The sequence below is a fragment of the Tamandua tetradactyla genome, chromosome 16, assembly GCF_023851605.1.
Source record: "Tamandua tetradactyla isolate mTamTet1 chromosome 16, mTamTet1.pri, whole genome shotgun sequence".
Classification (NCBI taxonomy): Eukaryota; Metazoa; Chordata; class Mammalia; order Pilosa; family Myrmecophagidae; genus Tamandua; species Tamandua tetradactyla.
In genome coordinates this window covers 11,295,263-11,322,895 of record NC_135342.1, presented here as the reverse complement: position 1 = coordinate 11,322,895, position 27,633 = coordinate 11,295,263, and the positions used below count along the sequence as shown (strand labels likewise).

General features: G+C 54.9%; 2 protein-coding genes and 2 long non-coding RNA genes across 11 annotated transcripts; 2 read left to right on the top strand and 2 right to left on the bottom strand.

Annotated features, from left to right (window-relative positions):
* Positions 1-45: 45 nt before the first annotated feature.
* Positions 46-8,887, bottom strand: LOC143658795 (uncharacterized). Of its 4 annotated transcripts, none has more exons than XR_013163320.1 (6): positions 8,755-8,887; positions 5,417-5,495; positions 4,775-4,944; positions 3,311-3,418; positions 3,081-3,220; positions 46-2,997 (listed from the first exon to the last, which is right to left on the bottom strand). It is a non-coding gene; the product is annotated as an uncharacterized LOC143658795 (long non-coding RNA). The 4 variants fall into 4 exon arrangements; XR_013163319.1 differs by having other exon boundaries at positions 3,311-3,402; XR_013163317.1 differs by lacking the exon at positions 4,775-4,944.
* PTOV1 (PTOV1 extended AT-hook containing adaptor protein) lies at positions 8,297-19,548 on the top strand. Its single transcript, XM_077131006.1, has 13 exons — positions 8,297-8,685; positions 11,186-11,323; positions 11,476-11,558; positions 11,624-11,681; positions 11,767-11,874; positions 13,347-13,502; positions 14,114-14,203; positions 14,300-14,373; positions 14,450-14,507; positions 15,153-15,257; positions 18,732-18,929; positions 19,036-19,103; positions 19,420-19,548. The coding sequence occupies exons 1-12, from the start codon at positions 8,515-8,517 to the stop codon at positions 19,045-19,047; spliced, it is 1,251 nt and encodes a 416-aa protein (XP_076987121.1). The 5' UTR covers positions 8,297-8,514; the 3' UTR covers positions 19,048-19,103; positions 19,420-19,548.
* Positions 19,549-20,432: 884 nt separating this feature from the next.
* Positions 20,433-25,609, top strand: LOC143658797 (uncharacterized). 4 transcript variants are annotated; one of them, XR_013163323.1, is made up of 4 exons: positions 20,433-21,483; positions 23,445-23,587; positions 23,960-24,237; positions 24,771-25,609. It is a non-coding gene; the product is annotated as an uncharacterized LOC143658797 (long non-coding RNA). The 4 variants fall into 4 exon arrangements; XR_013163321.1 differs by lacking the exons at positions 20,433-21,483; positions 23,445-23,587; positions 24,771-25,609 and adding exons at positions 21,539-21,878; positions 23,218-23,407; positions 24,498-24,760; XR_013163324.1 differs by lacking the exons at positions 20,433-21,483; positions 23,445-23,587; positions 24,771-25,609 and adding exons at positions 21,889-22,010; positions 23,218-23,407; positions 24,498-24,760.
* Positions 21,157-26,876, bottom strand: PNKP (polynucleotide kinase 3'-phosphatase). Of its 2 annotated transcripts, XM_077130964.1 has the most exons (17): positions 26,783-26,876; positions 26,279-26,441; positions 25,687-25,733; positions 25,030-25,329; positions 24,332-24,411; positions 24,190-24,247; positions 23,966-24,073; positions 23,534-23,605; positions 22,620-22,668; positions 22,444-22,514; positions 22,283-22,375; positions 22,092-22,188; positions 21,942-22,003; positions 21,735-21,844; positions 21,565-21,652; positions 21,406-21,467; positions 21,157-21,317 (listed from the first exon to the last, which is right to left on the bottom strand). In XM_077130964.1, the coding sequence occupies exons 2-17, from the start codon at positions 26,427-26,429 to the stop codon at positions 21,200-21,202; spliced, it is 1,566 nt and encodes a 521-aa protein (XP_076987079.1). In that variant the 5' UTR covers positions 26,430-26,441; positions 26,783-26,876; the 3' UTR covers positions 21,157-21,199. The 2 variants fall into 2 exon arrangements, with proteins under 2 accessions (XP_076987079.1, XP_076987078.1); XM_077130963.1 differs by having other exon boundaries at positions 21,565-21,844; positions 21,942-22,188.
* Between the last annotated feature and the right edge of the window lie 757 nt (positions 26,877-27,633).

Genomic DNA, 27,633 nt, shown 5'->3' with positions numbered 1-27,633 from the left:
AGTGGTGGTGGGTGAGATTTCCCAGGCAGTACGTGTAGCAGGGATTAGCAAACTCAGATGGCTTCAGGGACCAGGCAGGTGATAAAATGTGTGAAGCAGGCGGGTGTAAGATGAGAGGGAATGACGGGGACTGTGGCGAACTCGGAGAGTGCTTGCCCCGCCTAATGGCATCCAAATAAAACCCCAAACACCGTGAGGACCAAACAAAATCTGTGGGTCTAATGAGGCAGTGGGCCACCATTTTGCGACCTCTGAAGGAAGGAGAAGACATGAACACGAGGACAGAACTCTGAGAAAGGCCCACACGTCGGGGTTGGGCAGGGAGCCAGAAGATGGGAGGTGAACCAGGCAAGTGTGGTGTTCTGGAAACTTGAGGGTCTTTTGAGGGATCATGGACTCTGTCCCAGGCTGCTGAAGAGGAAAAAATATGAGCAGCTCTTCCTGTTTCCATGGGGGTGGACCTCTCCCCACCATGAAAACACAGGTGTGGATTCTAAACAGATTGGTCGTAAAGAAAAGTTTCCAGTTGCTGGTCTGGCCATCTCCAGTCACTTGACTGTACCATGCAATTAGATGAGCCAAAGGGACGGTCACTGTCTAATCCATGTGCCTTGTCACAGTCTAATCCCATGTGAGGGAGAAAAATATGGTTAGTGGGAAGCCAAAGGATGACAGGAGCTCTCACCTGTCACTCATCTCCCCGCCCTTCACAGTCTAGGCTGACAATAACAGTTAAGAGTTTATTTAGAGCATCTCTCAGAACCATCCAACCCCGACAGACTGAGCCTTTTTGGAAAGTTTTTCTTTGAACATAAGGCACTATTGAAACTGCCTAAATGTGAAAGAAACAGACAAACCTTAGAGCATAGCAGGATTTAAACTCCACTCAGGACCTTGATGGGCCTCTATGCCTCTGTGAGCCTCAGTTTCCCCATCTGTCAGATAGTGACTAACCCAGAGGATTGTGGCAGAGATGGAATAAGCTCCCTCAGCACATGGAGGCTGCCCTGTCCTCAGTATAGGGACTGCTAATAGCCACCACGGCCACCACTGTCCAGGACCTCCTCTTACCAAATGTAGCGGGCGAAAGCACTTCTCAAAAGGCATCCCAACTTGTAAAAATCCCCGGAGCGCTCACAAAGGTTATAATTGGGTGTGTGACTGTTAGGAAGCATTTCATTTTTGACCAATATGTTTTTGGATCATACATTTAGAGCTGGAGGCAAGACTTTGAAATTTATGAAACTCCTCCCAAGGAGCAGATTTAGCAAAAGTGACAAAATGTGAGTGAAAAACAGGAAAATCATATCAGCACATGAGTAGTTGCAGACCTCTTTGGGGTCAGAGGAAATGTCCGTCCCCTCCTCACCCACTTCCAGAGAAAAGTGACGCATCTTGGCAGCTTCTAGAAAAGTGATGTTGGCTCTGTTATTTCCCTCGAGGTACATCAGACTCAACTAAAATATATATTCTTTTCCCACTTTCCCACCATCTCAGGTTTTTCTTACGTAACTTAAAATGTACTGAGTTATTCCAGTTTCCTTAAAGATTAGAGAACATGTGTAGAGTAAGAAGTGGAAGTACCCCTTAACACCTCATGCTCCTCTCCCCCAGACACGCACACTGGGCAAACCGCAGTCCTCCCGGAGGCAGATTCATCATCAGTTTGGTGTTTTTCCTTCCTAAATATTCCATGAATGCATTTACATACCGTTGTATAAACATCTGTAGTTTCTTAAGTGCTTTTAATATAAATGGAGTTGATATATATTATTCTCCAACTTGCTGTTTTTCACATAAGTTTGGCCATCTTTCGACATTATTCATGACATGTGGCTCTATGTCCTGCTTTTAAATGGCTGCCCAGTAGTCCATTATCACCATTATCAAAAGCCCTGCAGAGCACGTGTGTATACGTAATTTTTTTCTCATTTGTGCAGGCATTCCTGTGGGATACATTTCCTAGCAGCAAAATTTCAGACTCAGATGTTTCAAAAGTAGCCCACTGTATTTTTTACTTATTTGACTTTTAAAATATCACACTTATTTTTGCATATATAAAACCTTCATATGGTTCACATTTTGAAAGGTACCTCCCACTGCCACCAAAAAAAAGAAGGTAGAGTCTTGTGCGGCCACCCAGTTCCCTCTGGGGGCCTTTTATCAATTTCTTATGTGTCCTTTCAGAGATGCATTCAAGCAGGTAGAAGCAAATAGAGAAATGTGTTCATTTTTCTGGCTTTTGCCCCGGCAGCCCACCTTGTTCTGCAGTTTCCTTTTTATTTTCCCCACCTAATAGCAAATCTTGATGTTTATTCCAAGACAAAGGCCTCCATTCTTTTTTTTTTAATATTTTTATTTTTTACAAAGGCTTCCATTCTTTTCCAGAGTTACAGTGTCCCCATGGGTGAAGGAATCACCATTTTGTTAGTTGGTCCCCTACTGTCTGTGGTCCAGGATGTTTCTGATCTGTTGGGGTGCTCGTTTCTCACTGCACCAGAACTGCCAAATTGTCCCCTCCGGGAAGCCTCTGGCACACCAACCCCTGTACCAACCCGTCCACGTGGCGCGGTCCTGCCGGCAGCAGGAGGGGCCCCACAGGCCCTGCAGAGGTCGCCGCCTCCGCCTCTGAAGGCAAGCAGGAACCCCGGGTGCGGGGCGCTGCGGGAGTCTGGGTTTCCCAACCTGGGAGCACTGAGCAGTTTGTGGGCTGAGGGGCTGGGGCGGCCGCTCCTCCTTCCCCCTCCCCTGTGCCACCAAGCCAGGACCAGCAGGCTAAGGCAGGACCTGGCCTCGAGCCCCACCCCCCACTGCCTCTTCAGCTGCTGACCTCAGATGACCCCAACCTCGCCTTCCATCCTTGGTTTCCCGCTCCCTGGACTGGGAGTGATGGGATTGTCAGCCTCATGGCCTGGTGTGCAGGGAATCAGCGAGTTCAGACCCGAATGTTCAGCATGGATTTCCAGAAAGAGTAACTGATTGTGTTTCCCAGGAATTCTATTTAAAAAAAACAAAACACTGGCAAGTGCCATGGGCTGGACCCAGCTGTAACCACCGGTCCCGCCCGTCCTGGAGCTTACTGGCTGAGGGTCAGCCGTGATGTTGCTGGGGAACTGGGGTGGCAAGGACAAGGTGGCATCTCCAGAAAACAGGAGCGAATTGAGGATTTATAGAATACCAGGAAGCAGCAGGGGTCCAGTTGAGGTCGGAGGTCATTTCCCTTGTTCAAAGAAAAAACAATGTGTCTGATCGTGAGAAGAGGGGCATGGTCCCTGCCTCCTGGAGTTGGCATCTTGAGGCCAGGTCCTACCTTCCAGGCTCCAATTTCTCCTCTGTAGGGTGTAGTTTAATAAACTGACTTTGAAGCGGCCTTGGGAGAATTCAATGAGAGCTCAGAGTGACCTGCAGGGTTTTAATGCTGAATAAAAGAGTCATTTTTTGATAAGTGCAGCCAGAGGGGTGGGCGCTACAGGTGGTGGTGGGGATAGGTTACAGGGCCTACTGTGGTTGACAAAAGTAGACCCTGGGGTGGCAGAGGCCTCTGCAGTTCTCAGGGCTGCAGGGCCAGATCAGGCCAAGTCATGTTAACAAATCACTGAGTCACAGCAACTTCCTGACAAAGGATTACCTCCCCCACCCACCTCGTGACAATCTGATGTGGGTCAGGGGATCCCCCTGGGTAACTTAGGGGTCCCAGCAGCTTTCATGGCATCACCAACCCTCCCATTTCTGGAACATAGGCAAGATCGCCTAGAAAGCCCATGCTGGCTCTAGGCTTCCCTGGAGGTGGCGCTCATGGTTTCCTTCCCACCAGTGAGCACTGGGTCTGAGGGCCTCATCTGACTACCAGGGAAGCCCAGGAAGGGGCAGTGGGGTGGTGAACACATCACACTACCCCGAGCAGAAAGAAGGCTGGAGAGCGTCCCGAGAGAGATGTTTTTTGGGGGAAGTGGGAGGTCTCAGAAGGCCTAGGCTGTCATGGTACCAATTAAGCATTCAGCAGGTAGACTTCCAAGTACTGTTCTGTGCTCTGCTCTTGGGATACAGCTGTGAATAGCTGGATACTTTCCTATCCTGACGAGGCTCCCATGATGACAAATTATGTTGAGTAAGTTGAAGGAAGAATATAGGGAGCATTTATCAAGCAGACTTTAAAAATATATATTATTTTGCAATTGGAAAAAAAAAAAAAGGCTACCCAAGATGGAAATCACTTTACTTCTACTTCTTAGTCTCAGGCATTTTCACTTGGATTTTCTGTCTCTATGTAACATATTCATTCAACCTCAATGTTCTCCCAGGCTACCCTTTCAGGGAACTCAGCCAGACAGGTAGCTGATTGGTTAAATGAAAGTTGTTTAAAGAGTGGGACAATTTCAAAAGCACACCTCTGTGTCAGAACAGGCTGGGCTATGCTGCAGTAACAGATATACCCCCACCCCCACCCCTCAATTTCAGTGGCTTGCAATAGCAAAGCTTTATTTTCTCACTTGTGCTACGTGTTCATCACAGGTCAGCTTGGAGCTGATGCCAGTACAGCTTGAACGTTGCCAGGCACCAGAGTAAAGGCATAGAGGGCTTTGATCTCACATCAGCAGTGAAATGCGCCAGCCCCAAATCATGTGGCATTTTTGCTCTTTTCTCATTGGCCAGAATTAGTCACATGACCTTTCAACCATAATGGGGTCAGGGAGTACAGTCCTTTCAATTGCAGGGCAAGTGGTGAACTAGAAATGAATGTCTAATGGCACCAAAGGCCATCTTAAAACCTTACATGTCTATTTTCTTCCAGCTCTTCTTCTATGTAGGTCCCAGACCTTTCCTTTTGGTGCTCGGCTCCTAGTGAGTGTACATAATCATATCCTTGTATACGTGGCACCCACCAACCAATGTATGAATCATCTATCAGTTTCAGTTTGGTTTTCTTAAAAGTGGCGTGAGAACCTACAGTAATGTCAGAAACAAAATGAGGGCTGAGTCTTCCTAGATTTTTATGAGTTTTGCCATTCAATCATTTGCATTTGCTTTGCTCGCACCTAATTTGGCAACCCCTTCTTTTTTTAAAAGGAATTCTTTCAGGCAACCTGGTTTGCATATTGGCAGTGTTTTTGTGCTGATATTTCATTTCTTTGCTTGATATTTGAATAAATTATAAACTGAAGTACAACCAGCATAAACAGGTTTGAACAAACAGCTACCTCTCAAAGGACAGAACTGCTTGGTCATTAGAGAAGCCTGCTAGCCCTGCAGTGAGTTTTACAGACGAAATGGAGCATGTCAGATAAACTGGCAAACTGAGATGGTTTCAGAGAGCTTCTCCTACAGAATTACTAAATAGAATGTCACAGTCTACACCTCCATGTACATTCTGACCTGTGCTTCCATTTTGCTCACCCTGCAGTGTATCCCAGCATACCTTTCTCCAAGCTTCTCCAATACGGTACAGTCATACCCCCATGGGTCCTCACAGGATCTGGAAGGTGGGGAGACATTACCTGGGGGAGAGCAGGGTGGGCAGAAGAGGTCAGTTTGGAGAGGTCAGCAAGGGCCATACCAGGCAAGGTATTAGAGGCCACAATGAGGAGTTTGGATTTAGTTCCAAGGGCAAGGGAAGCCATTGGAGGGTTGTGATAAGTACAGCAAGAGATAAGAAGGCAAGAATGGAGGTGAGGAGACCAATCAGGAGGCTGCCATCCAGGTGAGAGCTCATGGTGGTTTGGACCACTGAGAATGGTGAGAACGGAGAACTGGGGGAGATTAAGGAGGCCTTGTCTCTGCAGCCTCTTTCTTCTTCCTGCTGCCAGCAGTGGGGTGTCCTGACGTGGGTGACTGACAGGGCTCTGGAGGTACCTGTTGATGTCTGACTTGCACTCTGGGTCTGGTGACATTGACTTCCCATTTGGGGAGCCTCTCAGCCATTTTGGCACAGTCAAGGCTGGATTTGGGGCTCAGGGCATGGCTGCAGTTGGCCCTGGGAAGCCCTTGGTCAGGAGGCTCAGTGGGACAGGCAAGAGTGGGGGAGCTGGCCTGGGGGTCCCTCTGCAGGTCCCTCTGAATGGCCCTGATCTCTAAAAGCATGGCATACCCTGTTTCTTTTCACTTTATCATCTCATTCAGTCTCAAGAATTCAAACATTGATGCCTCCCAATTTTAGATCTCCAGACTTCTATATCCCATTGCTTAGCCAGCATCCCAAACTGATGACATCCCAACAGAACTAGTGACTATCTGCCCTCCAACCCCCCAACCTACTCCTCCCACAGTCTCCTCCTTTGCAATAAATGGCATCTCTGCACAGGCAAAAACCTTGGTGTTGTCAAAAGAACTACTACTGCAAACAGAAAGAAGAAACTTCATTACCAATATAACAATTCACGAACTGGGCAACTAAGTAAAAGCAGATGTTCCAAAGCATCCAAGGTGGGAATTTATAGTCCAAAAAAAAGGGGAAACAGCAGTGTCAGTTTAGCTCTGTTCTAGCGACTACTGGGAACATGGGAATAGAAGGAAACTTGTCCAAAATGGATTCATCAGAGCTTAGGCTTCTTTTTCTCCTTTTATCCTAATGCCTGTAAGCCTTGTTCTTCCAAGCTGCACATCTTGAAGTCTGATTGCATCAGAGAAGGGTGTCCACTTTGTGTGCCTCCTTTGCTGGGAGGCCTGAAGGTCAATTTAGAGTTCCTTTCACAGGGCTATTCCCACCCCAACCCCCTCTCTTTGGACATAATCTTTGGGCTCCAGCTTGAAAAGAAATTGCATAGCCACCCACCCGCACGCCTCCACTACAGCAACCTGCCTGCCATCCTTCCCATTTACCCCTCTGACTGGGATCAGTTGCACCACCTCCTTTTCACTCTCTCGCTTCTACTCCTGTTCCCTACGTTCTTATTTTCAACACTGCAGCCAGAGAAATCCTTAGAAAATATTTCAAAAAATGGTTTCTCAACAGATAATCCTCACACACGGTAAGAATAAAGAATAGTCTAAGAAAGTAATCTGAGCCTCCTTTCCACTCCTGGCTCTCCCCTCCCTGCATCTGCCCTTTTCTCTCTTCAGAAGTGATTACAGCTCCCAGTTGCTTCTGAGGAATTGCAGAGGAATTCTGTGCCTGAATCTATGTATTCTAGAAATGATCAATTTAAAATGTAAAACCACCTTTGTGTGGCTCCCCAGCAAAATGAGACTAAAATAGAAATTCCACTCTGCAGCAACAGCACAAACCAAGACTCAGCCTTCAGCCCCAAGACCTCTGTTCTACCCTCTTTCCCATCCAGCCACACTAGACTCCCTTCTTTCCACTCTGGTCTCAGTATTTGTTGCTTCATCTTACAACATACTGTTTCCAGCATCTGTGGAATGCTAGTTGCTCAAAAATCACTACCCTGACTTCTCTCCCTAAATTTGCCTCCTCCTTGCCATCAGCATCTCCAAGTCCCGTGGCTTTTGTTCTATTTTCTTGGCACTCATCATGACCTGTAATTATTTTCCCCAGCGGACCATGGCTTCTCTAAAGAACCTAGTTCGTTTTGACCATTCCAGAAAACTCATTGCTCTGTACAAAACAAGCAGTGTGCTAAGAATAATGATGGAAAAAAAAAGCTAACATAAGTCATTATGTCTGGGCCTTCTATCAACTTACTTGATCTACACAATCACACTAAGGCTAGCTATTATCCACATTTAAGAGATAGAGAAATTGAGATAAAACATCTTTCATAACTTGCCCAAAGTCACACTACTAGTAAGTGAATACTCATTTAATATTAGTTGATGAATGAGTGAATCGATGAATGGCCCAGCAAGAAGCTAGAGCAGAAGCCCGGTTGGCGGGCGGGGCCTAGGGCGCGGGAGCCAATTAGTACGCGGCTGCGAATGGCGGGGTCGCAGAGACCCGCAGGCTCCACCCACCCCGCGCGGGGGGTGCTGGGAGTTATGGTCTCCTGCTCACAAGCCACGTCAAACCCTACCACCCTGTGCATTGTAAGGCCCGCACCTAGATTCTTTTGTAGGGTTCCTCACCCCAAGCCCATTATTCCGTTCTCTCCCCTTTCCTGAGGTCGCTTGGTTGTAGTCCTCGCGGCTCCGCAGGTCTGAGGTTCTCAATGAGGTCTCCCGGCGTCCCGACCCCAAGCACGGAACAAACTTGGTATAGTCCCCACCAGGCCCCCTTCCACCCTTTGATTCGGCCTCCCAGCTGAAGTGGGTTCCCAGTTCCTCCCCCCTTGCTTGGGCGGTTCATGGTATCTCCCGACTGCCGTGTCTTCTCCTTTTCCCCAACCCACTTTTGGTACGGCTCGGCCACGCCCCCTCCAAGGCGCTGTTGGTACGCGCCGAGCTCCCCCGCTCCCTGCAGTGGTTTGGCTGCGGCGACCCCTCTTAGCGGCGCGTCCCCCGTACTTGGTACGGCCCGGCCCGTCTCCCCCGAAGACGCGCGCCCGTGCCCCTCAGTCGGTGGAACCCGCAGCCCCCCGTGCGGCCCGCGGTAGCCCCCCGCCCGCTCGGCCCGCGCTCGCCATGGTCCGTCCGCGCCGCGCCCCGCACCGCTCCGGCGCTGGGGGTCCCCTCGGGGGTCGTGGCCGCCCTCCGCGGCCCGCCGTGGCTCGCACAGCCCGCTCGCGCTCCTGGCCCGCCAGCCCCCGGGGCCCACAGCCACCGCGGATCCGGGCCCGCTCGGCCCCGCCCATGGTGAGCCCCCCGCCTTCTTTCCAGAGCTTTCCATAGCCCCGCCTTCACCAGCCCCTCCCCCGGACTCACGCCTTTGTCAGCGGCCCCCTCCTGTTTGGCGTCTTCCATGCGTCAATGGTGGTCTGGCCCGGGGCTGGGTCCCCCCTTGGAACCCCCGGGTGGTACGCGCCGGGCTCTCCCCTTTGTTACGCGCTAGGGCCGGGGTGGGCGGGGGCGCTGTATGGGGGCGGGAAAGGCTCAAGTTACTGCTGACACCGCGGCCGAGTTGGGTGGCAGGAAGGCAGGAGGCCCGAGGCCGGCGCGCGCTTGTTTTTCCAGTTGGAAAGTTCTTTCTCCGGGCAGGAAACCTGGAAGTGGGGGAGAGGGCTGGGGGGCGGTGGCGAGCGGCTCCCGCGCCTTGCACTCGCGCACCTTGATGTTGCTCAGGGCGTCCTGCCCCGGCTCCCTCGCTGCCCGTTGCGCGCGCTCCCAGAATTTTGCGCGCTGGTCCAGATGAGGGATACCCTTACGGATTGCAGTGAGCCCAGACCTTAAGCGCAAACTTCCAGCTTTGCGGGTACAATAGGCTGTGCGCTCGCCTCTCCAGACCTAAAACACGCACAGACTTCACACAAACCTAAAAGAGCCTTCCCTGGAGCATAAAACTGCGCATTCCGACGTCTCATGCACAGCTAAACCACGCTCCCGCTTGCCCAAACTCGAGCTTACCTTTAGGCTTGCACTCCCTTGCGCACTTCCAGCGTTGCCCACGGTACAGAGTTGTGGCAGCTACACTCAAGCTGCAGCTCTTACAAATATTCACCCAAACCCTAAACACCTCTGAAACAAATCCTTTTCCTCCTTTACTTAGCTGTTCAGAAGCATTTCCTGACTCATTGAACATATTTCCTAAGGCGCCAGACCTCTCTCCAGATACCAAATGGATTTCCTTGTGCAGTAAACAATAAATCTGCTGTCTGAGCCACAGACAAGTTTTGCCCTTGTCTGGGACAAGATGTGAGATTTCCTTTCGTATTGCACTTCGGTCTATTCCTTGTACATGGTCCTCCCACCTGGCCGTGCATCTCCAGTCTTAGCCAGAGTTTCAAATCGCTCTCCAAGTCTTAAGTGGCAAAGCTGCCCTCTGTAAGCACGGCACCCCCTGGACCTTTCACTGGGCTCTTAACTGCACTTGCCCAGACCTTAGACAGGTCTCCCAGGTCCCGTAAAAACAAATGTGGTGTGTTGCCAGATACGCACCCAAACACATATATGGTCCTGATGTGATACGTCCAAGCACACCACACACCTGTGATCCTGGGTGTCGCGAGTATGTTCTGTCTCTAAGACTCCTCCAGGTGTGTGCTTTAAGTACTCGCTGAGGTGCCACCCTTACCCAGGTGGGCCTCATCCTCCCCTTCTGCATCTCAGAGAAGTGCCAGCATGAAGACACAACCACCACACACATTCTTACACCAGGATGGTCTCTGGTTTTCTGCCTTACCTTACCCATATCCCAGAATCACCTGTCCCCATGGAGCACTTGCCTGTTTTGTTTAATCCCCATGAAATAAAATTTTTCATGCCTTTATTCTGGGACAGAAGACATTGTGTGATTTATCGGAAATTTGGAAAATAGTAGTAAGATAGGTCACAACCCTTCAATTTTTTTTTCCTCACCTATTATTACTAGAGTTTTCATGTTTTCCTGCCACCAGGCTGTTTCTTAAGACTGGTTTAAAAAGAAAGGTGGGGGTGCCCTGTGTATAGAATCTGCAGCTTTCTTTGGAGTTCTTGCTAGACCGTGCTCCTGGTGTTTTGCAAATGCTCTTGGAACTTGGAGTTTGAGCTCCCCTCCAGGTGTTGGTACGTCTCCTGGGTGGTTCTGTTCCTCCTTGTGTTTCTTGTTGCCTCTCCCCCTCCCCCTTGTATGTGCCTAGAGAGGTTAGGGGGAGCTAGCAGGCAGAGTGTGGGCTTCCGCTTGAAGGCTGTGTGGAGCTTTAGAAGGATTTTGAGCATGGGAGGGAAAGGGCAGCCCGTGTGTGAGATGGACAGACAGATACAAGCAGGCTTCTGTGTTGTGGGGGCCAGAGGGAAGCTTTGGCCTGGGCCTGGGCCTGGTGCTCAGGGAAACCTCCCCGGAAGGACAGGCTTCTGAGTTGGGTCTTGAGGGAGATACCAAGACTCAGTCAGGCCAGAAGGACGAGTCACCAGCATCCTTTGACGGGGTGCAGAGATGGTATTTCAGGTTGGCAGCATAGCTGGGCAGAGGCCCTAGAGAAAATGGACTGATGTTGAAGTGACGGACAGGCGTAGGGAGGAAAGATTCCTGGGATGGCAGCAGGACATGGATTTGGGATCTGTTGTGGGGTCTTTGGCTGCTGAGACAAGAGGCTTAGAATTGGCTCTGGGAGTTTCTGAGCAGGGGTTTGGATCTGAATATTGGGGTGTCTCGTCTGGGGTAGGTGGGGACAGCCTGCCCTGTGGCTTCCCTAGCCTCAGCCCCCCACCTCTGCGGCAGGAAGGTGCTCGGGTCTTCGGTGCCCTGGGCCCCATCGGGCCCTCCTCGCCCGGGCTCTCTCTCGGGGGTCTGGCCGTGGGCGAGCACCGGCTCAGCAACAAGCTGCTGGCCTGGAGCGGCGTCCTCGAGTGGCAGGAGGTGAGCAGTCCCTGTTCAGTGCCCTCAGGGGCTGAGGGCTGGCCCAAAGGTCCTGGAAGGAGGGTGCTGCCTGTCTCTGCTAGGGGTGGGCTGGGGTGGGGAGCCAGGCCTGGGTGCATGACAGCCCAGTGATACCCGCATCCCTGCTGCAGAAGCGCAGACCCTACTCCGACTCGAGTGCGAAGCTGAAGCGGGTCCTGCCCTGCCAGGCCTATGTGAACCAGGGCGAGAACCTGTGAGTGCCGGGGGTGGGGGGCGGGCAGGCGGGCCAGCCTTCCCCTGACCCCCTCCTTCCTGCAGGGAGACCGACCAGTGGCCACAGAAGCTGATCATGCAGCTGATCCCGCAGCAGCTGCTGGTGAGACCCCACCCTGGGCCCCCAGCCCACTCCCCAGAGCCTCACCACCTTGACAGTGACCTGGTCTTCCTTTTTTACCCCCCAGACCACGCTGGGCCCCCTGTTTCGCAACTCACAACTGGCGCAGTTCCATTTCACCAACAGAGACTGCGACTCCCTCAAGGGTCTCTGCCGTATCATGGGCAACGGCTTTGTGAGTCTCGGGGCACAGGGGGTGCGCGGGGCCCTGTAGTGTGCTTGGGTGGGGAAGAGGCCCTCATCTGGCATTGGGCACATGGTGATGGCACAGTGGGAGGCAGAGCTCTGCCTGGAGAATCCTCTGGAGGAGTATTTGGTCCTTCTTGGAGGGTCTTGGGGTCTCCATCTAAGTTATGATCTCAGTAAAGAGTGAAGGAACTCTCTCCACAGGGCTGTTGCAGCCCAAGCTGGACATCAGGGATGCCATGTGGATGGGGACAACAGGTGGCAGAGGGGCTGGCCAGGGTGAGTCAGCTGCACTGGCCTCAGTGTCCTCCCTTGGAGGCCTGGGCTGATGGCTGGCGGAGCACAGGGCTGGCTTCTTCCTATCATAGGTGATTGAAGGATTTAGGATGTGTCTTTGGAATCTCTGCTTGGACCACAGTGTCCCCTCTGGGTCCTGGTTTTATCAGGACCTGTGTTTAGCATCCTTTCCACAATGTGGTGTTGGAAAGAAGGGGCTGCTAGGGAGAGGGAGGGAGTCAGGTGGGCGTGAGTGGCTGTGCCCAAGATGACCCCGAGGGCCCTGTGCCCTTCTCTGGGCCAGAACCCCCCCCCACCACGCTTTTGCCTCCTTCCAGGGCTGCTCGGTGCCCTCAGGCCCACCTGGGGTTGTTGCTCACAGGAGATTTCTTGCCAGACTAGTGGTTCCTGCGTTCAGCAGGTGCTCAGAGGGCCCGTGTGGGTGGGCAGTGCCCTCCTGGGGCTCCCCGTCACTCAGCCACTGCTTGTGGACTGGTGGCCCTGGAACGATGCTGCCTGTGGCCAGTGGAGGCAGATGGTGAGAGGGAAGCGGGGAGTGTGGGCGCACTTGGAGCGGGCGCTCTTCAGACGCCATAGACAGGAGAATGTCTCCAAGCACAGTTGCTCCGGAGTCCCACCTAGGGAGCACTAGCATTTTGTTTAGTGAACATTTATGTGGCACTTACTATGTGTGCTGTTGTTAGCCTGTTTTACAGGTGGGAAAACTGGATCTAGAGATGGGAGGTGACTTGCCTTAGGTTCCTCAGCTAGGAAGTAGCGGAGCTGGGATTTGAATCCAGATGGTTGGACCTGAGGTCCCTGCTCTTAAGGCCTATGCTGCTGCCTCCTCCAGCCTGGACAGTCCCCTCTGGAAGCAGATGTGGCTGTACACAGCAGGCAGGGGCCACTGCTCCATGGGGCAGGGCTGGGGATGGAGCTCCTCAGTGTCCTCACACCTCACATGGGGTCCCCGCACAACCTCACCCATGAATTCATCATAGGGTCCAGAAATCATTTATGCCGTGTTCCCTTGGAAAGCTGCGCTCCCTCACCCGTTCCCAGGCGAGGCCCAAGGTCCCCTGGGGACCTCCAGCTGTCCCCGCTGTGGGCTGTTGCAGGGGAGTGGGAAGGGGCCCCGGGGCCCTGGTGGTGGCCTCTGGGCCCTGACCCACTGCCCCCCACCAGGCGGGCTGCATGCTCTTCCCCCACATCTCCCCCTGCGAGGTGCGCGTGCTGATGCTGCTCTACTCATCCAAGAAGAAGATCTTCATGGGCCTCATCCCCTACGACCAGAGCGGCTTCGTCAACGCCATCCGCCAGGTCATCACCACGCGCAAACAGGTGGGACACCGGGGGAGGGGCCCCAGGGTGGTAGCACAGCTGTGCTCTGAGCACCACAAGACGTGCGGGCATCGGGAAGCATCCTGGGAGGCCGAGGAGCCAGCGGCCCGTCCAGGCCATGGGAAATGGGTGGTGTTTCCCTGAGGCTTTGAGGGAGAGTGGATCCTGGTGCCAGGGAAGGCCGGTGTGCAGGCTGAGGGGCAGTCGGCTGGCTGTGTTTGCTGTGGCGGCTGGTATGAGGGGGATGTCAGGGGAATGCAGGGGGCCCTCTGGGCTCCAGAAGCTTCTAACTATGCTTGAGGGTGAGACTCAAGCATCAGGAGTACTACAGCTCTCGCAGGGGCCCAATCTATACAGTGGCCAGATGGCTGCCTAGCTACTTGGGACAGACCCTGTGGGAGGCCAGCCCTGGGACCCCTTTGGGCCTGTGTGAGTGGCCTGGAGGGGCAGAAGGCTGGAGGCCAGTGTGAGGGTAGGACAGCAGGGCAGGGGCTGTGGAAGGCGGTGGAAGGGGCTGGGACAGTGATGAGTACCTCCGAGCTACCTCTGGGAAACTCCGAGGGCTTGTCCCCTCCTGGTGCCCCCAGGCAACCCATGTGCTCCCCCAACAGGCTGTGGGCCCTGGTGGTGTCCACTCAGGCCCTGTGCAGATTGTCAACAACAAGTTCTTGGCGTGGAGTGGAGTCATGGAGTGGCAGGAGGTGAGCCTGGGGTGGCCCGGGTGGCCCCAGCCCCTGCATCTTCACCACCTCACGGGCCCTCACAGCCCTGACATCTTGCTCTTCCTCACCCCAAAGCCCCGGCCGGAACCCAACAGTCGGTCCAAAAGGTGGCTGCCGTCACACGTCTATGTCAACCAAGGCGAGATACTGTGAGTGCTGCTCCGGGTTGGAGGTGGTGTCTCTGGAGGCAGGGCCGCTCTGACCCCATGTCCTCGCACCCCTTAGGAGGACCGAGCAGTGGCCCAGGAAGCTGTACATGCAGCTCATCCCACAGCAGCTGCTGGTGAGCGTGAGGCAGAGGTCTGGGTTCAGAGCACCCAGAAGGGCCTGTGTGGAGCCGGAGGGGGCCTTCCTGGGATGCAGCCTTGAGTAGCCAGCTGCAGGAGGAGGGGGGCCAAGCAAGAGGTGAGGCTGGAAAGCAGGGTAGCAGGCAGGCTTGGGTCCATCCCGAGAGCCACAGGGTCCCTCTGAGGTCTTAGGCTGGGAAGAGTCCTTCAGCCCTGGGACCGGTTGCTACGTGGAGTGGTGCGGCAGGGTGCCACGGGCTGGTAGAGCTGTTATGGGCCAGAGGTGGCAGGAGGTGGAGGTGGCCCGAACCTGAGTGGCAGCTGCTGTGGACGGGCACGTGGACTTCAGATTCACCTAAATGATGGAGTCTGCCAGGGGCTGGGGCCTGGGGCGAGCTGCTGGGACTCTGACTTTTATGGAGGTGACAGTTCTGAAGGCTAGGAGGACAGAGGGGCAGGGCGTCTTGGCTCTGATCCTGGGCACGTGGGCTGAGCTGATGGGTGAGCAGCGTAGGGAGAGGAGTCTGCCGCAGAGCTGGAGCCGGCAGCCCTGGACCTCGAGAAGGGGTGAGGCCGGGGTTGGGAGGTGGGAGCTGGTGCTGCGCCAGCATGGGATCCGCCCTCCCGGCCTCCGCTGGCAGACCACCCTGGTGCCGCTGTTCCGGAACTCCCGCCTCGTGCAGTTCCACTTCACCAAGGATCTGGAGACCCTGAAGAGCTTGTGCCGGATCATGGACAACGGCTTTGTGAGTCGGGGTGGGGATGAGGGGCGTCTGTTAGCAGAGAAGGAGGGGGTCAGTGAGCCAGAGGAAAAGGCCCAGCTGGAAGCTGGGTCTAAAAGTAAAGCCAGAGGTACTCACGTGTTTTTTAAAATCCAGCAAAGAGAACTAGGGTGACAGTTTGCCTAACCCAGGCTGGGGAGAGGGTAGGGCTGCCTGTCTGGAGCCTGTTGATGGGTAAGGTGCCTGGCTCCCGGGGCCCTTTCCTTACCAGTTCCTGAGGGGGCAGGCTGATGGCCTCCCCCGCTGCTCTCCACATCTGCCCTGCGCCCCTGGGGCAGCTTGCCGCCATCCTGCTGTGGTGGCCGAATGGAACGCTGAGGCTGGGAGAGCGCCTGTGGCTCCCCAGCCCCGTCCATCTGTCTCCAGTCCAGCCCTCCCAGAGCCCAGGGTATGCCTGTTGGGGGAGAGGAGGGGGGGCTGGACCAAGTCCTTCCCTCTCCCTGGGTCTCAGTTTCTCTGTGTAGGAAGCGAGGCAGACTGGACTTGGGTGCTTCCGAGTGCCTGATGCAGGATGCCCACTGCAGGCATCGGCCATAGCGAGGGCATCTGCCCCTACAGGACCTCCAGGGTTCTCTTTCCATTAGCCCAGGAGCAGCTGCGAAGTGGTGCAGTTGAGGAGCTGGCTGTACATTTCTTTTTTAAAATTTTTTTTATTAATTTTTAAATTTTTTTAAAAAATGACAAGAAAGAAACACAAACATTCTTAACATATGATCTACATATATAATCAGTAATTCACAATATCATCACATAGTTGCATTTTCATCATCATGAACATTTCTTAGAATATTTGCATCAATTTAAGAAATAAAAAGAAAACAGAATGATCATGGTGATGAATACACAACTATGTGATGATTTTGTGAAACATTGATTGTACACTATGTATGAAATGTATCTGAAGATTTGTCAATAAAAATATTTAAAAAAAACAAAAAAAAAGACAACTGAAAAAGAAATAAAATGAAAACAGGAAAAAAAAATTATACATACCATACCCTTTTCATTGATCACTAGCATTTCAAACTAAATTTATTTTAACATTTGTTCCCCCTATTATTTATTTTTATTCCATGTGTTCTACTCGTCTGTTGACAAGGTAGATAAAAGGAGCATCAGACACAAGGTCTTCACAATCACACATTCACACTGTGAAAGCTATATCATTATTCAATCATCATCAAGAAACATGGCTACTGGAACACAGCTCTACATTTTCAGGCAGTTCCCTCCAGCCTCTCTGTTACATCTTGAATAACAAGGTGATATCTACTTAATGCGTGAGAATAACCTCCAGGATAACCTCTCGACTCTGTTGGGAATCTTTCAGCCATTGACATTTTGTCTCATTTCACTCATCCCCCTTTTGGTCAAGAAGGTTTTCTCAATCCCTTGATGCCGAGTCTCAGCTCATTCTAGGGTTTTTCTCAATCCCTTGATCCTGAGTCCCAGCTAATTCTAGGATTTCTGTCCCATGTTACCAGGAAGGTCCACACCCTTGGGAGTCATGTCCCACGTAGACAGGGGGAGGGTGGTGAGTTTGCTTTTTGTGTTGGCTGGAGAGAGAGGCCACATCTGAGCAGCAAAAGACGCTCTCTTGGGGGTGACTCTTAGGCCTAATTTTAAGTAGACTTGACCTATCCTTTGTGGGGTTAAATTTCATATGAACAACCCCCAAGACTGGGGGCTCATCCTGTAGCTTTGGTTGTCCACACTGCTTGCGAGAATATCAAGGATTCAACTTGGAGGGTGCATGGATAGTTTAGTGGTTAGAATGCTCGCCTTCCATGCGGGAGACCTGGGTTCGATTCCCGGACCATGCAGCCAAAACAAAACAAAAAAGAATTCAACTTGGGGAAGTTGAATTTTCCCCTGTTCTCACCATTCCCCGAAGGGGACTTTGCAAATACTTTTCCACTCACTGATCAAATCACTCGGGGATTCATCGGGCATCACTCTGGACAAACCAACAAAATCTCAAAGTACTTATGATGTTCAACCAACTATCTACATAAGTTGTATTAGGAAATGCACTAGTCAAAATGTAAATTTTGTATCAAATAAATATTTTTTGCTTTAGTCTCACACATAAGTTGAAATTTTAAGATATTAATTACCATCTATTTTCAGCACCCTGCAGTAATGACATTCCTTTGTTCTTCCTCATGCAAAAATATTTTTTAAATTTGTACATTTAGTCACTATCATTATACACTCTAGGCATGCCTAGATTATACCATCTCAATCTTTATCGTCTTATCTTTCTTTGTGATTTCATTTATGCCCCCAGCCCTCCTTCCTCTATCATTCTCACATGCAGCTTCATTCAGTGTTTTCACAAATTGTATGACAGTTAGGTAGTATTGTGCTGTCCATTTTTGAGTTTTTACATTCAGTCCTGTTGCACAATCTGTATCCCTTCAGCTCCAATTACCCAGTATCTTACCCTATTTCTATCTCTGATGGTCTCTGTTACTTAGCTGTGCATTTCTTTTATATTAAAATATTAAATATCTTAATAGTTAAAATAACATCAGAAATTTAAAAACACAAAAGTTCCCTCAGGGAAACCTGTGTAGGTCCCCACCTGGCCCCATCCCCTGGCCATGCTGCCCCTTCTCCGGGACCTGGAGCGATGGGGGCCTGTCCCATGCACAGCGCGTGCTTCCTTTCCTCCTGGGTCATCAGCTGTCTGGCTGCTGTTGGCGTGGGTGGGTGCAATGTGTTTGGTGTCCTGGGAGCTGCTAGAGCACCCCCCTGGGGACCCATCACTCCATGGTCCCCGAGGCTGTGTGTACACAGGGCCTGGCGCAGGCCCTCCTACCCCCTTGGGTGCCCCACCTTGCTTCCTTGCATGTGAGATGGCGGTGGTGATGGTGTGTCCTCAGGGGAGTGGGGGACCCAGGTGGGTCAGTCAGTGACAGGGTAGTATTAGGTCAGGGGTGCCCCATTCCCAAATTTGGTACCCCAGGTCCATGCCCTCAGCGTCACTGCTGTTGGTTCCCTTAGGCTCCCTTGCAGCCTTGCCCCTTTCTCCTGGCCCTGAGAGCCTCAGCCTCCTCCTCTGTAGAAAGGGGGGTGGCGGAGGGTCACCATGGGGCTCATGTCCCTTGGGTAGTGCCTTAGTGTTCCCAGGATGGGGACTTTATCCAGGTTGAGCCTCCATAGGGCACCGGGTGTGAGGCTCTGTTTTAGGGGCTTGATTGTATTACATGCCTGGTGCTGGTGGCGTTCACATTTCCGTGGGCTCTGGGGCCTCCCGGACACTGAGGACTGTGGACCTGGGCAGTCATCTCAGCTTCAGCCTGGTGTGCAGGACGGGCAGTGAGAGCGCTGGCCTTGCATCTACGCCCTGAAGCTTCAGTCCTGAGGGGCACAGGCCAGGCAGGAGGGGCCGTGACGAGGGGCCTCCATGACGGCTGTGCTCTGTGCTGCCAGGCGGGCTGCGTGCACTTTTCCTACAAGGCCTCGTGCGAGGTGCGCGTGCTGATGCTCCTGTACTCCTCGGAGAAGAAGATCTTCATTGGCCTCATCCCCCACGACCAGAGCAACTTCGTTAACGGCATCCGCCGTGTCATTGCCAATCAGCAGCAGGTCCTGCAGCGGAACCTGGAGCAGGAGCAGCAGCAGCGAGGGGTGAGGGCGGAGCACGGTTCCCCTGCTGGGCCTGTGTGCCCTCCAGTACCCCACCCCACCCCAGCTACACCCCTCTCCCTCCTGAAATTGCAATTCCTCCCCACAGATGGGGGGGTAGTGGTCCCTGGGGCTGGGCCCCTCCTGGAGTCGCAGACGAGGCTCCCACCGAGACTGGTGAGTGCTGCCCGTGTCAGTGCAGGATGTATCCTGGGACACACTGGGGTTTGGGGAAGACGCAGGGTGGTGCTAACCTTGAGGGGACCAGAGCAGAGAGGCCCGTCCATCTCCAGCAACTGAGGCCTTCTGGGGAACTCCAGTCCCACAGGGAGGGCCACTAGGTTTGGACGGGAGGTGGCACCTCCTGTAGGTCCTCGGGGCCTCCAAGGCTCATGGGAAACGCACAGTGGGTGCAGGAGGTCTTGGTGCTGGGGGACCCTGGGCTGCAGGCAGTTGTGGTCCAGCCCGTCACGCTGTCTGCCCCGCCTCCCAGGTCAGATGCCTTTGAGTGGGGGCCCCTGGGGATTGCAACTGCCCAGCAAGATGGAGGACAGCGTCCTGACATGCCTCCAAGGACTGTCTCCACCCTTGTACGTTTCCCCAATAAAGCCTTTTAAAAGCCCACCTGCATCTTCTGTCTGCTGCCTTGACACCATGTACCTCCCCAGGTCCGGGGAACCCGTGTGGGCAGAGCCTGCGACTAGAGCAGAGGTGGGCGCTTGCCTTTTGGCTTGATGGCTGGGCCTGCCCGGTGCAGGCTCACATGGGCTACTGGACACGGGCTTCAGACACCTCTAAGTCTGAAGGTGTGCTGGGCCATTAGTCCAGGGGTCATCCTTTGTTCAAGACTGTCAAGTGGGGGTCTTGGGGCAGAGCTCCCCTAGCAGCATTGGGACATTTGTGAACAATCTTCAGGCTGCCACAGTGACGTGTTTCAAGGTAAGGATTTGGTTACCTGGGTTGGTAGGGAACTGGGGCTCAGTGTGGAGCTGGGGACATCCCACCCTGCAAATGACCTGCTATGCCGGGCAAGTGTGGACAGCCTGGGCCAGGGCTTGGTGGGCCTTAGAGGGCGTTTTGTGTTTAAGCTCAGACCCAGCCTTGAACTATGGGGCTGGGCTGCCCTGGTTCCCTTTTCTGTGCTCTGGCACCCACTCCTTGTTTAGCTTTGGATTCATATGGTCTCTCCTAAGCAGAAAAGGGCAGTATAGGGTGGGATTTCTTGGCTGTAGTTCTGGCTGGGCATACCCACAGGGGGTGGGTACACTCACAGGGGGCAGGCACACCCATAGGGGGCGGGTACACTCACAGGGGCAGGCACACCCACAGGGGGTGGGTACACTCACAGGGGCAGGCACACCCATAGGGGGCGGGTACACTCACGGGCAGGCACACCCATAGGGGGTGGGTACACTCACAGGCAGGCACACCCATAGGGGGCGGGTACACTCACGGGCAGGCACACCCATAGGGGGCGGGTACACTCACAGGGGGCGGGTACACCCAGGTTCACCCGCTTATGGACTTCGAAGTCCGCTGTGAGGATGTTCACAAAGAACTAGGCTCTGTTCCTAAGCAGGTATCGGCAGCTTGCGTGCAAGTGTCCAAGCTGCTTCTGCTCCATGCAGAGCCCTGCCCTAGGGGGTCCCTAGAGAGCCCCAGCTGTTGGCAGGGGCAGAAAGTGGCCCTGAGACAGGCCCTGTGGCAGGCTGTGTGCTGAGGAGCAGATGGGGAGGCCCTGACAAAGGCCGACTGGGACGCAGGTCCCTTGGGCCTGCCAGGTCACAGGATAGGACAGGAGAGGCAGTGGAACAGGCAGAGCACGTCCCTGGGCCTGGTCGGATCCCACCTCTTTGCAACCTGCATCTGAGCAGGGAACAGCTCAGTGTGTGCTCCGAGGCAGGGGCTGGGTCTCAAGGTCATCCTAGGCTCGGCTTATTAAGGAGTGTTAGGGCTGAGGAGACTTTATGGAGATGGCAAAGGGCCTGGAGGAGTCCCTGAGGGTGGGCCTGGCCCTTTTCCACGTCCCCAGCCCTGGAGATGCCCAAATTGGTCCCCACTTCCAGGCCTAATGGCCTTGGAGTATCTGCCAAAGGACGAGGCGCCCCAGGCACTGTCTTTCTTGGGCCCCAGGGCTTCCTGCCAGCTCTGCTGGTGGGCACTCCAGCCCTTCCTCTTGAATCTCGGCTGGACTGACACCCTTTCCCCAGCAAAATGCTGGCCACGCGCGTGAAGGAAAACGGCTTTTATTGGGGAGGGGGCCTGGCGGGGGCTCAGCCCTCCGAGAACTGCCGGTACAGCCGCTCGAGCCGCGGCTCCGGGCGTGGCCGGAATGGAATCTCTAGGATCTCCGAGAAGCCTTCAGCCAGCGCCGGCGTCTCGAACTGCTTCCTGGTGGCCGGTGGGGGCGGTAAGGGCAAGGTGAGCCCCGTCCAGCTCAGGGCGCCCACCCCCGGCCCGGCCGCCCACCACTTCGCACCTATAGCCGTACATGACGATGTCGGACACGGGAGCGTGCGCGGAGTCCGTCATCTCCCGGAACTGGGCAGAGACAAAGGTCAGGCCGAAGCCGGCGGGGCGGGGCAGCTGGGGAGAGGGCGGGGCAGGGCGAGGGGCGGGCCGGGCCGCCCGGGCTCACCCTGTTGTTGTGACGCGCCTGCTCCAGGGTAGCGGTGAAGAGGAAACAGCGGCAGGGGACGCCTGCGTCTTGGGCACACTTAATGTACCTGTTTGGGGCCGGGAAGGTGCCGTCTGGCAGGCAGACACACGGCCCTGTCCTGCGGGAGGCCTCTCCCGGGTCCCCCGTACCTGGCCCGGCTCTGGGGGTCCGGGTTTGTGTTGTCGATCACCACCCGTTTCTTCTGCTTGAGAGCTGTCTCGCACGTGGTCACACAGCGCTGCCACGAGCCCAGTGTGTCCTGGGGACACGGGAAAGCAGGTCACACACAAGAGGTCTGGAGACCCACGGGGAAGAAGCCCAGAGAGTGGGCGGGGCCCCAGAGAGGGAGGCTGTACCCTGTTCACGTGGACGTAGCCGGCCGACACGAGGTGCTCCCTGAGGAAGGTGGACTTCCCAGCTGTGAGGTGGGGGTGCAGTGTCAGTATGTGTGCCGGCCCTGGAGGGGGGCTGGGGGTGTCCAGACTTCCAGGGACAGGGCATCTCACCCCCAGGATATCCAACAGCAACAACCACCTCAGGGTCTGAGCTCAAGAGGGGGCTGGACTCAGGGAGGGAGAGGGGCCCCGCGGCGGGGACAGTCCTCTGGGAAGAGCAGAAGACAATGAGTGAGACCCTCATGCCCTATGGCACCAACCCACTCCCACCAGCCCCTCCCGCACCCGTGGTGGGGTCTCACCGGGTCAAAGGCTGGGAGCTCGAAGCTGGACACGGGCCACTTAAGAAAGAACTCTTCTGGTGTGGCGAAGGGCAGGCCAAGGTTGAGGGCAAACTGGGGGCAATGGCAGAGGTCAGAGGGCAGGACTAGACACCAGGAGGGCAGGGGTTCAGCAGCCTCACCAGGCGGTCAGCGCAGGAGAAGTCTTTCTTCTTGCGCCCAGGGGCCCAGTTGGCTGCACGGCCCGCTGCATCTGAAACACGGAGGGTTACCCTGGGCCCCAGCCACCTCAGAGAGGGGGGCCCCTAGCCTGCCCCAACCTGTTCCACTCACTGTTCCCGCCACTCTTGGCCCTCACCTCCCACGAAGACGCTGTCCCCGATGGATATGGGCACGCCCTCATTGGCCTAGGGAGACAGGCATGGAAAACATGCAGTAAGAGCCGTTCAGCACCTGTGTCAAACCTTTCTGGGGCAACTCACCTTAGTCTTTGCTCTGCTTTGGGCCTCATTTCCTCTGACCTCTCATGCCCCACCATCTGAGCACTTCATAGCCCCTTCATGGCCCCCACCCTGGTCCTGGCCCCCAACTTCTCCCACCTGGGCTCCCCATTTCAGCCATCATCCCCTAGTTTGTTCCCCACATGGCCACCAGAGGCGCCAGATCCTGTCACAGTGGCCCAGGTCCTTTGGCTCAGGACTCACCCAGGCTTTCACGTACTGAGTGGAAGTCCTCCTGCCCCACACCATCTGCCCCCGTGCACCCTCTGCCGTCATCTCCTGACCTCTCCCTCTCACTCACTGGCTTCCTTGCTGTTCCGCAAACACGCAAGGCTGGGTCCTACCTCGGGCCCTTTGCAGGGGCTGGTCTGCCTGCCCGGACCGTGCTTTCCTGGATAAGCACCTAGTCGCCCCCCTCACCTTGTTCACATCTTTACTCAAATGTCCCCTGCTCAGGAGGTCTGCCCTGACCACTGGAGCTAAGACAACACCCCTGCGTCACCACGCTTCCCTTCCTCTATGGCTGTGTATTTGCGGCCTGCTGCCCTCACTGCCCCCGAGGCGCTGGCAGGCCTGTCTTGTTCACTCATATCTTCAGCTCAAGAATTTGCTGAACATCGGAACAAAGGAACACATGAATGAATAGGTGAGAGATTTCTCTCTGGACCACTCTGATTTTCAAGGTTTAAGAGGCTTGTTCTCAAAACACCTAAAGAGGGAGTGCTGTAGAAGGAGGGAAGAAGGCCCGCCAGGCTGGCTTTGAGCAGCTCACCTGCTCCCGCAGATGGTCCCACATGCCGATCACGGGCTTCCGGTACAGGCCAGGGTGTGTGGCCACCAGCACCTGGGGCGGGGGGCAGGGGGAGGCTCAGAATACCACCCTGAATCCTAATCATACAGCCAAAGGCCTTTGAGGGTCTATGGCGCCCCCTGGAGGTCACCCCAACCCTCAGCCATCCCAAGGAGAATTTCCCAACCATCCAGAATTTGTAGCATCTGGTGAGGTTTCTGCAGCATAACACTCAGCCCAGTCTGGGTCCTCTCTGCCCCAACTGGGGTCTCTGATACATTCTCTCTGGGTTTCTGCCCCTGACCCCAGGCCTCAGCCTTTCCCCTGGGTCTCTGCACCCCCCTCTGGGTCTCTGTTCCTTCCTCTACATCTTCGAACCCCCATACAGCCCCTCACCCTCTCTTGCAGCCATACCTGGAAGGGGACCCCCAGCTTCTCCACCACAGCCTCCACCTTGGCCTTGAACTCGTCGGCTGGCAGTTTCCCACGCCCAATGCCCATCTGGTTGGTGAAGATCACCAGCTGGGGAACAAGTGGGGTCACCAGTGTCCCCTCCCCAGGGTCCCCAGCCTGTCCTGAGGCCCGGGCGCTGCACATGCACCGCTTGCTCACAGACACACACGTGTGTGCGCACACACCTTGTAGCCCTCGGCATCCAGCTCACGGAGCTTGCGTGGAATCTCGAGGTACAGCATCCTAGGGTGGGGAAGCGGCAGGGTAGCCAGGAGCTCGGTGGGAGACTTTGGGTCCCACTCCCTCCCTGCTCTTGCCTCTTCTCACCTCCAGTCAGTGGGGCCAGTGGGAAAGACCTTCCCTGAGCGTGTGGTGATGAGAGTCCCATCCAGGTCAAAGCCGGCCACCTGGTGACACCAGGAAGAAGGGAACACAATGTGATTACACTTCTCATCCTCACCCACAGACAGATTCACATGTGTCCATTTTACAGGTGGGGAAACCGAGTCACAGGTGAACATCTTATGCAAGGACACAGTCCCTCCAGGACCCACCCTCACTGCCTCTGAGTGCAGGGCCTGATGTGTCTCTCATTGCTTCTGGATGTCTCAGTATTCCACTCTTTAAAATGGGCATTCTTAGCTTCGTACTCTCCTTGCCCCACCTTCTTCACCTCCAAGGGCTAACAACAGGAATTAAAAACAGGCCAAGTTTTATTTGGGTGCTAACTGTAAGCCATGTGTTTTTCATGGATTCATCTTTTCAGAAACGAGGGAATGGGGGTCCAAGCCCTAAAACAGCATGCTAAGTGCCTTTGAACTCAAGTCTCTGGACCTAAAAATGATTCATCATAATGCTCCTGCCACAGTTCCCAGGTGGCTACCATAGGTCAAGCTGGAGCTGAAAATATAATTTCCCCTGAATTTGTCATGTGAGAACTCTAATGACTTGCCCAGGGGCAGAGAGCAAGTGTGTGTGGGGTTGGGTCCCCAGTGGGGGTCCCTGCAGCCCCAGCTGGGCCTCACCTTGCCACAGGCCTTCACCCCAGGTGCTGTGAACACTAGCAGCTTTTCCAAGTCCTCCCAACCCGGGGATGACTTCCGCATCCTCTTTTTCTGCGGCCCAGAATCCTGCCCCATGGCTGGGGCCACCGGAGGGGTACCCGGTGGAGTGTCTGGCTGGGATCCTGGTGTGTGGGCCTCTTCCCATCGCAGGGTCAGGGGATAAAGGCCATTGACCAAATACAGCTTGTCTCCTACTCCCAGGGTACTCTCCAACCCAGGCTTCAGCTCCTGGGTCCCGGCAGTTGAGGGGTTAACTCCCAGCTGCAAAACAAGAGCGAGGAACCAGCATTGGCTCTGCCCCACCTTAGGAATGTCCTCCCATCAAATGCCTTTGTCCATTGCCATTCAGGCCCTTAAGACCCACCTCTTCACTGTGTACCACCAATTCGGGTTTTAGAAAAGATTTCAAAGGCAGGGTGTAGCTTGGTTCAGTTTGAATGAGGGTAGATAGATAGATACCCCACGGAAACAGGCAGCTCTCTTGGAGTCTCTTTACCGGTCACATCCCACCCTCCCCAGCCCATCAGATTTTCCCAGGAGGTTGAGGCTCCTCCCCAGACCCCGCCCCCCGGCTTTCCGGGGCGGGGGTGGGGTGGGGGCAAGCTGAGGCTCTGGTACCTGTTTCACTGCCACTGTCCGCGTCTCAGGGTCTGCGACCAGCTCCACTGAGGGTTGAGGGGTGGAGTCAGGATTGTCATCTTTGTGTAGTGGAATCCCTCGTTCCTGGGCCCCAGGATTGGGCTGTAAGCACCCTTACCGGGGAATTACTGATTTCTGAAGGGACTGGCTCACGCTTTCACACACGTGATTGTAGGTAGACTGAACCCCCAGGAAAAGGGCGGGTACTTTTCTCGAGAGAACTGGCTGCCTCCTTGACAAAAGGTGTGGCTACCTGCTGGTTCTGGGATTGCCAGTTACCAGCCATCCCTACCAAGCAACCTCCACTTTTCTCCGAAGGGGCGGCTCTCTCTAACAACGCCCGTGGCTCGTGAGCATCCTTCTCTGCCCACTGGTGACCCTGTCCCTGGCGCCAGCCCCCCCTCCGCAGACAGTGTGTGGCCAGCACCAAGTCAGGCACAAGCCAGCTCCAGGGTTGGCTGCGCCGTGCAGTCCCATGCGGCAGGCAAGCGTCTCCCTAACCGCGCCTACGGCCCCTCTTCCCCACCCGGTGGCGTTCCGGCTCTACGAGGCAGGCCACGTCTCCGCCCACCTTGGTTTCTGGAGCACTTCCGGTCGGCGACCTGGGTCAGAGGCCCCCGGCCCAGGACGAGGGTTTGCCCGTCCGAGGGCAGGAAGATGGGAGGTGCCCCACCAGGTGGGCTCTCCAGCCACAGGCGGCCCTGGGCCTCCAACTTGGCCATCCCGGCCCGCGCCTAGCGGGAAGTAGGTTTAAGAGTTTGAGTGGCAGATTTGAGTCCCGCCCTCCGTCCAATTCCACCTCGGTTTGGTTCCTCCCGAAGGCCCACAGGAAGTCTCACCTACCCACAGTTCCCCATCCCAGACCCGCCACTCGGAATCCCCTCCATTTAGCTGCTACCAGCTCCGGAAATCCCACCCTGCCGCGCCATTTCCCAGGCGCTGACCCCCGGCTCCATCTCTCCGGGAGCCGTGACGCCGAGTTGCCCGGACCAAGGCCGCGAGCCTCGCGTGGCGCTCCCGGCCCGCCCCCAGCCTCACCCGTGCGCGCTGCGCGGGCTCGCGCGCCACCTCCCACCTGGGAACTCCCGCCGGAGGCGCTCTGCGGGCAGCCGAGCCGGCCGCTTTTGCTGGTCGGTGGCGGACGGAAATGACTCTGCCACCGAAAGGGGCGGGGCCCGGCCCCTCCCATCACAGCAGCCCCGCCCCTCCTCCTGTCGCTTGTGCCTGCGGTCCCTTCTCAGCTCTGACCTCGTCCCTCCTACTACAATGTGAGATTCAGGCCAGTAGGGCGAATGTGTCCGTTTATAGTTTTTCCTCTCATCATCTTGAACACTTAACTTACATCCTCTTTGCTGGAGACCGCTACAGCGGAAGTAGGTTCTTTCGCATTTGAAGTGGAAGATACCCTGTCACTGACAGCAGCACTAATCCTAGACCGTTCTGATTTAACCGCGATGTTGCACTTTTCTCATTCATAAAGTGCAGATAATCATCTCCGCTTCGTGAATTACTAGATTCAAGGGGTAAATACCCGTAGAGAGCTTAGAAAACGTGCGGTCATAGTAGACCCGGCTACATTAGGTTGTCTATTGCTCGCACCCTTCCCATGGTGCTCTGTTGGGACATGGAGGCGTCATGAGTACTTTGCGGAGTCCCAACTTCGGGCCAGGTACCACCGGCTCTCTTAACTTCTAGTCTTCTTTTGGTAGGAAACCTGCGGCCCCATCTGGCAGTTCCTGCCAGAATCGGAGAATTATGTGGGTTCAGGAGACTGACTCCTAAAAGACATTCGGATTCCAACCCTAATACCCCTAAAGACGGGGGCTCCACAGTCACACAGACCTGGAATCCTCTTCCCCAACCCGCGAATCTCCGTTTTCTTGTAAAATGGGCATAACCCCAACTCCCAGCTTTGTACTGAGAACC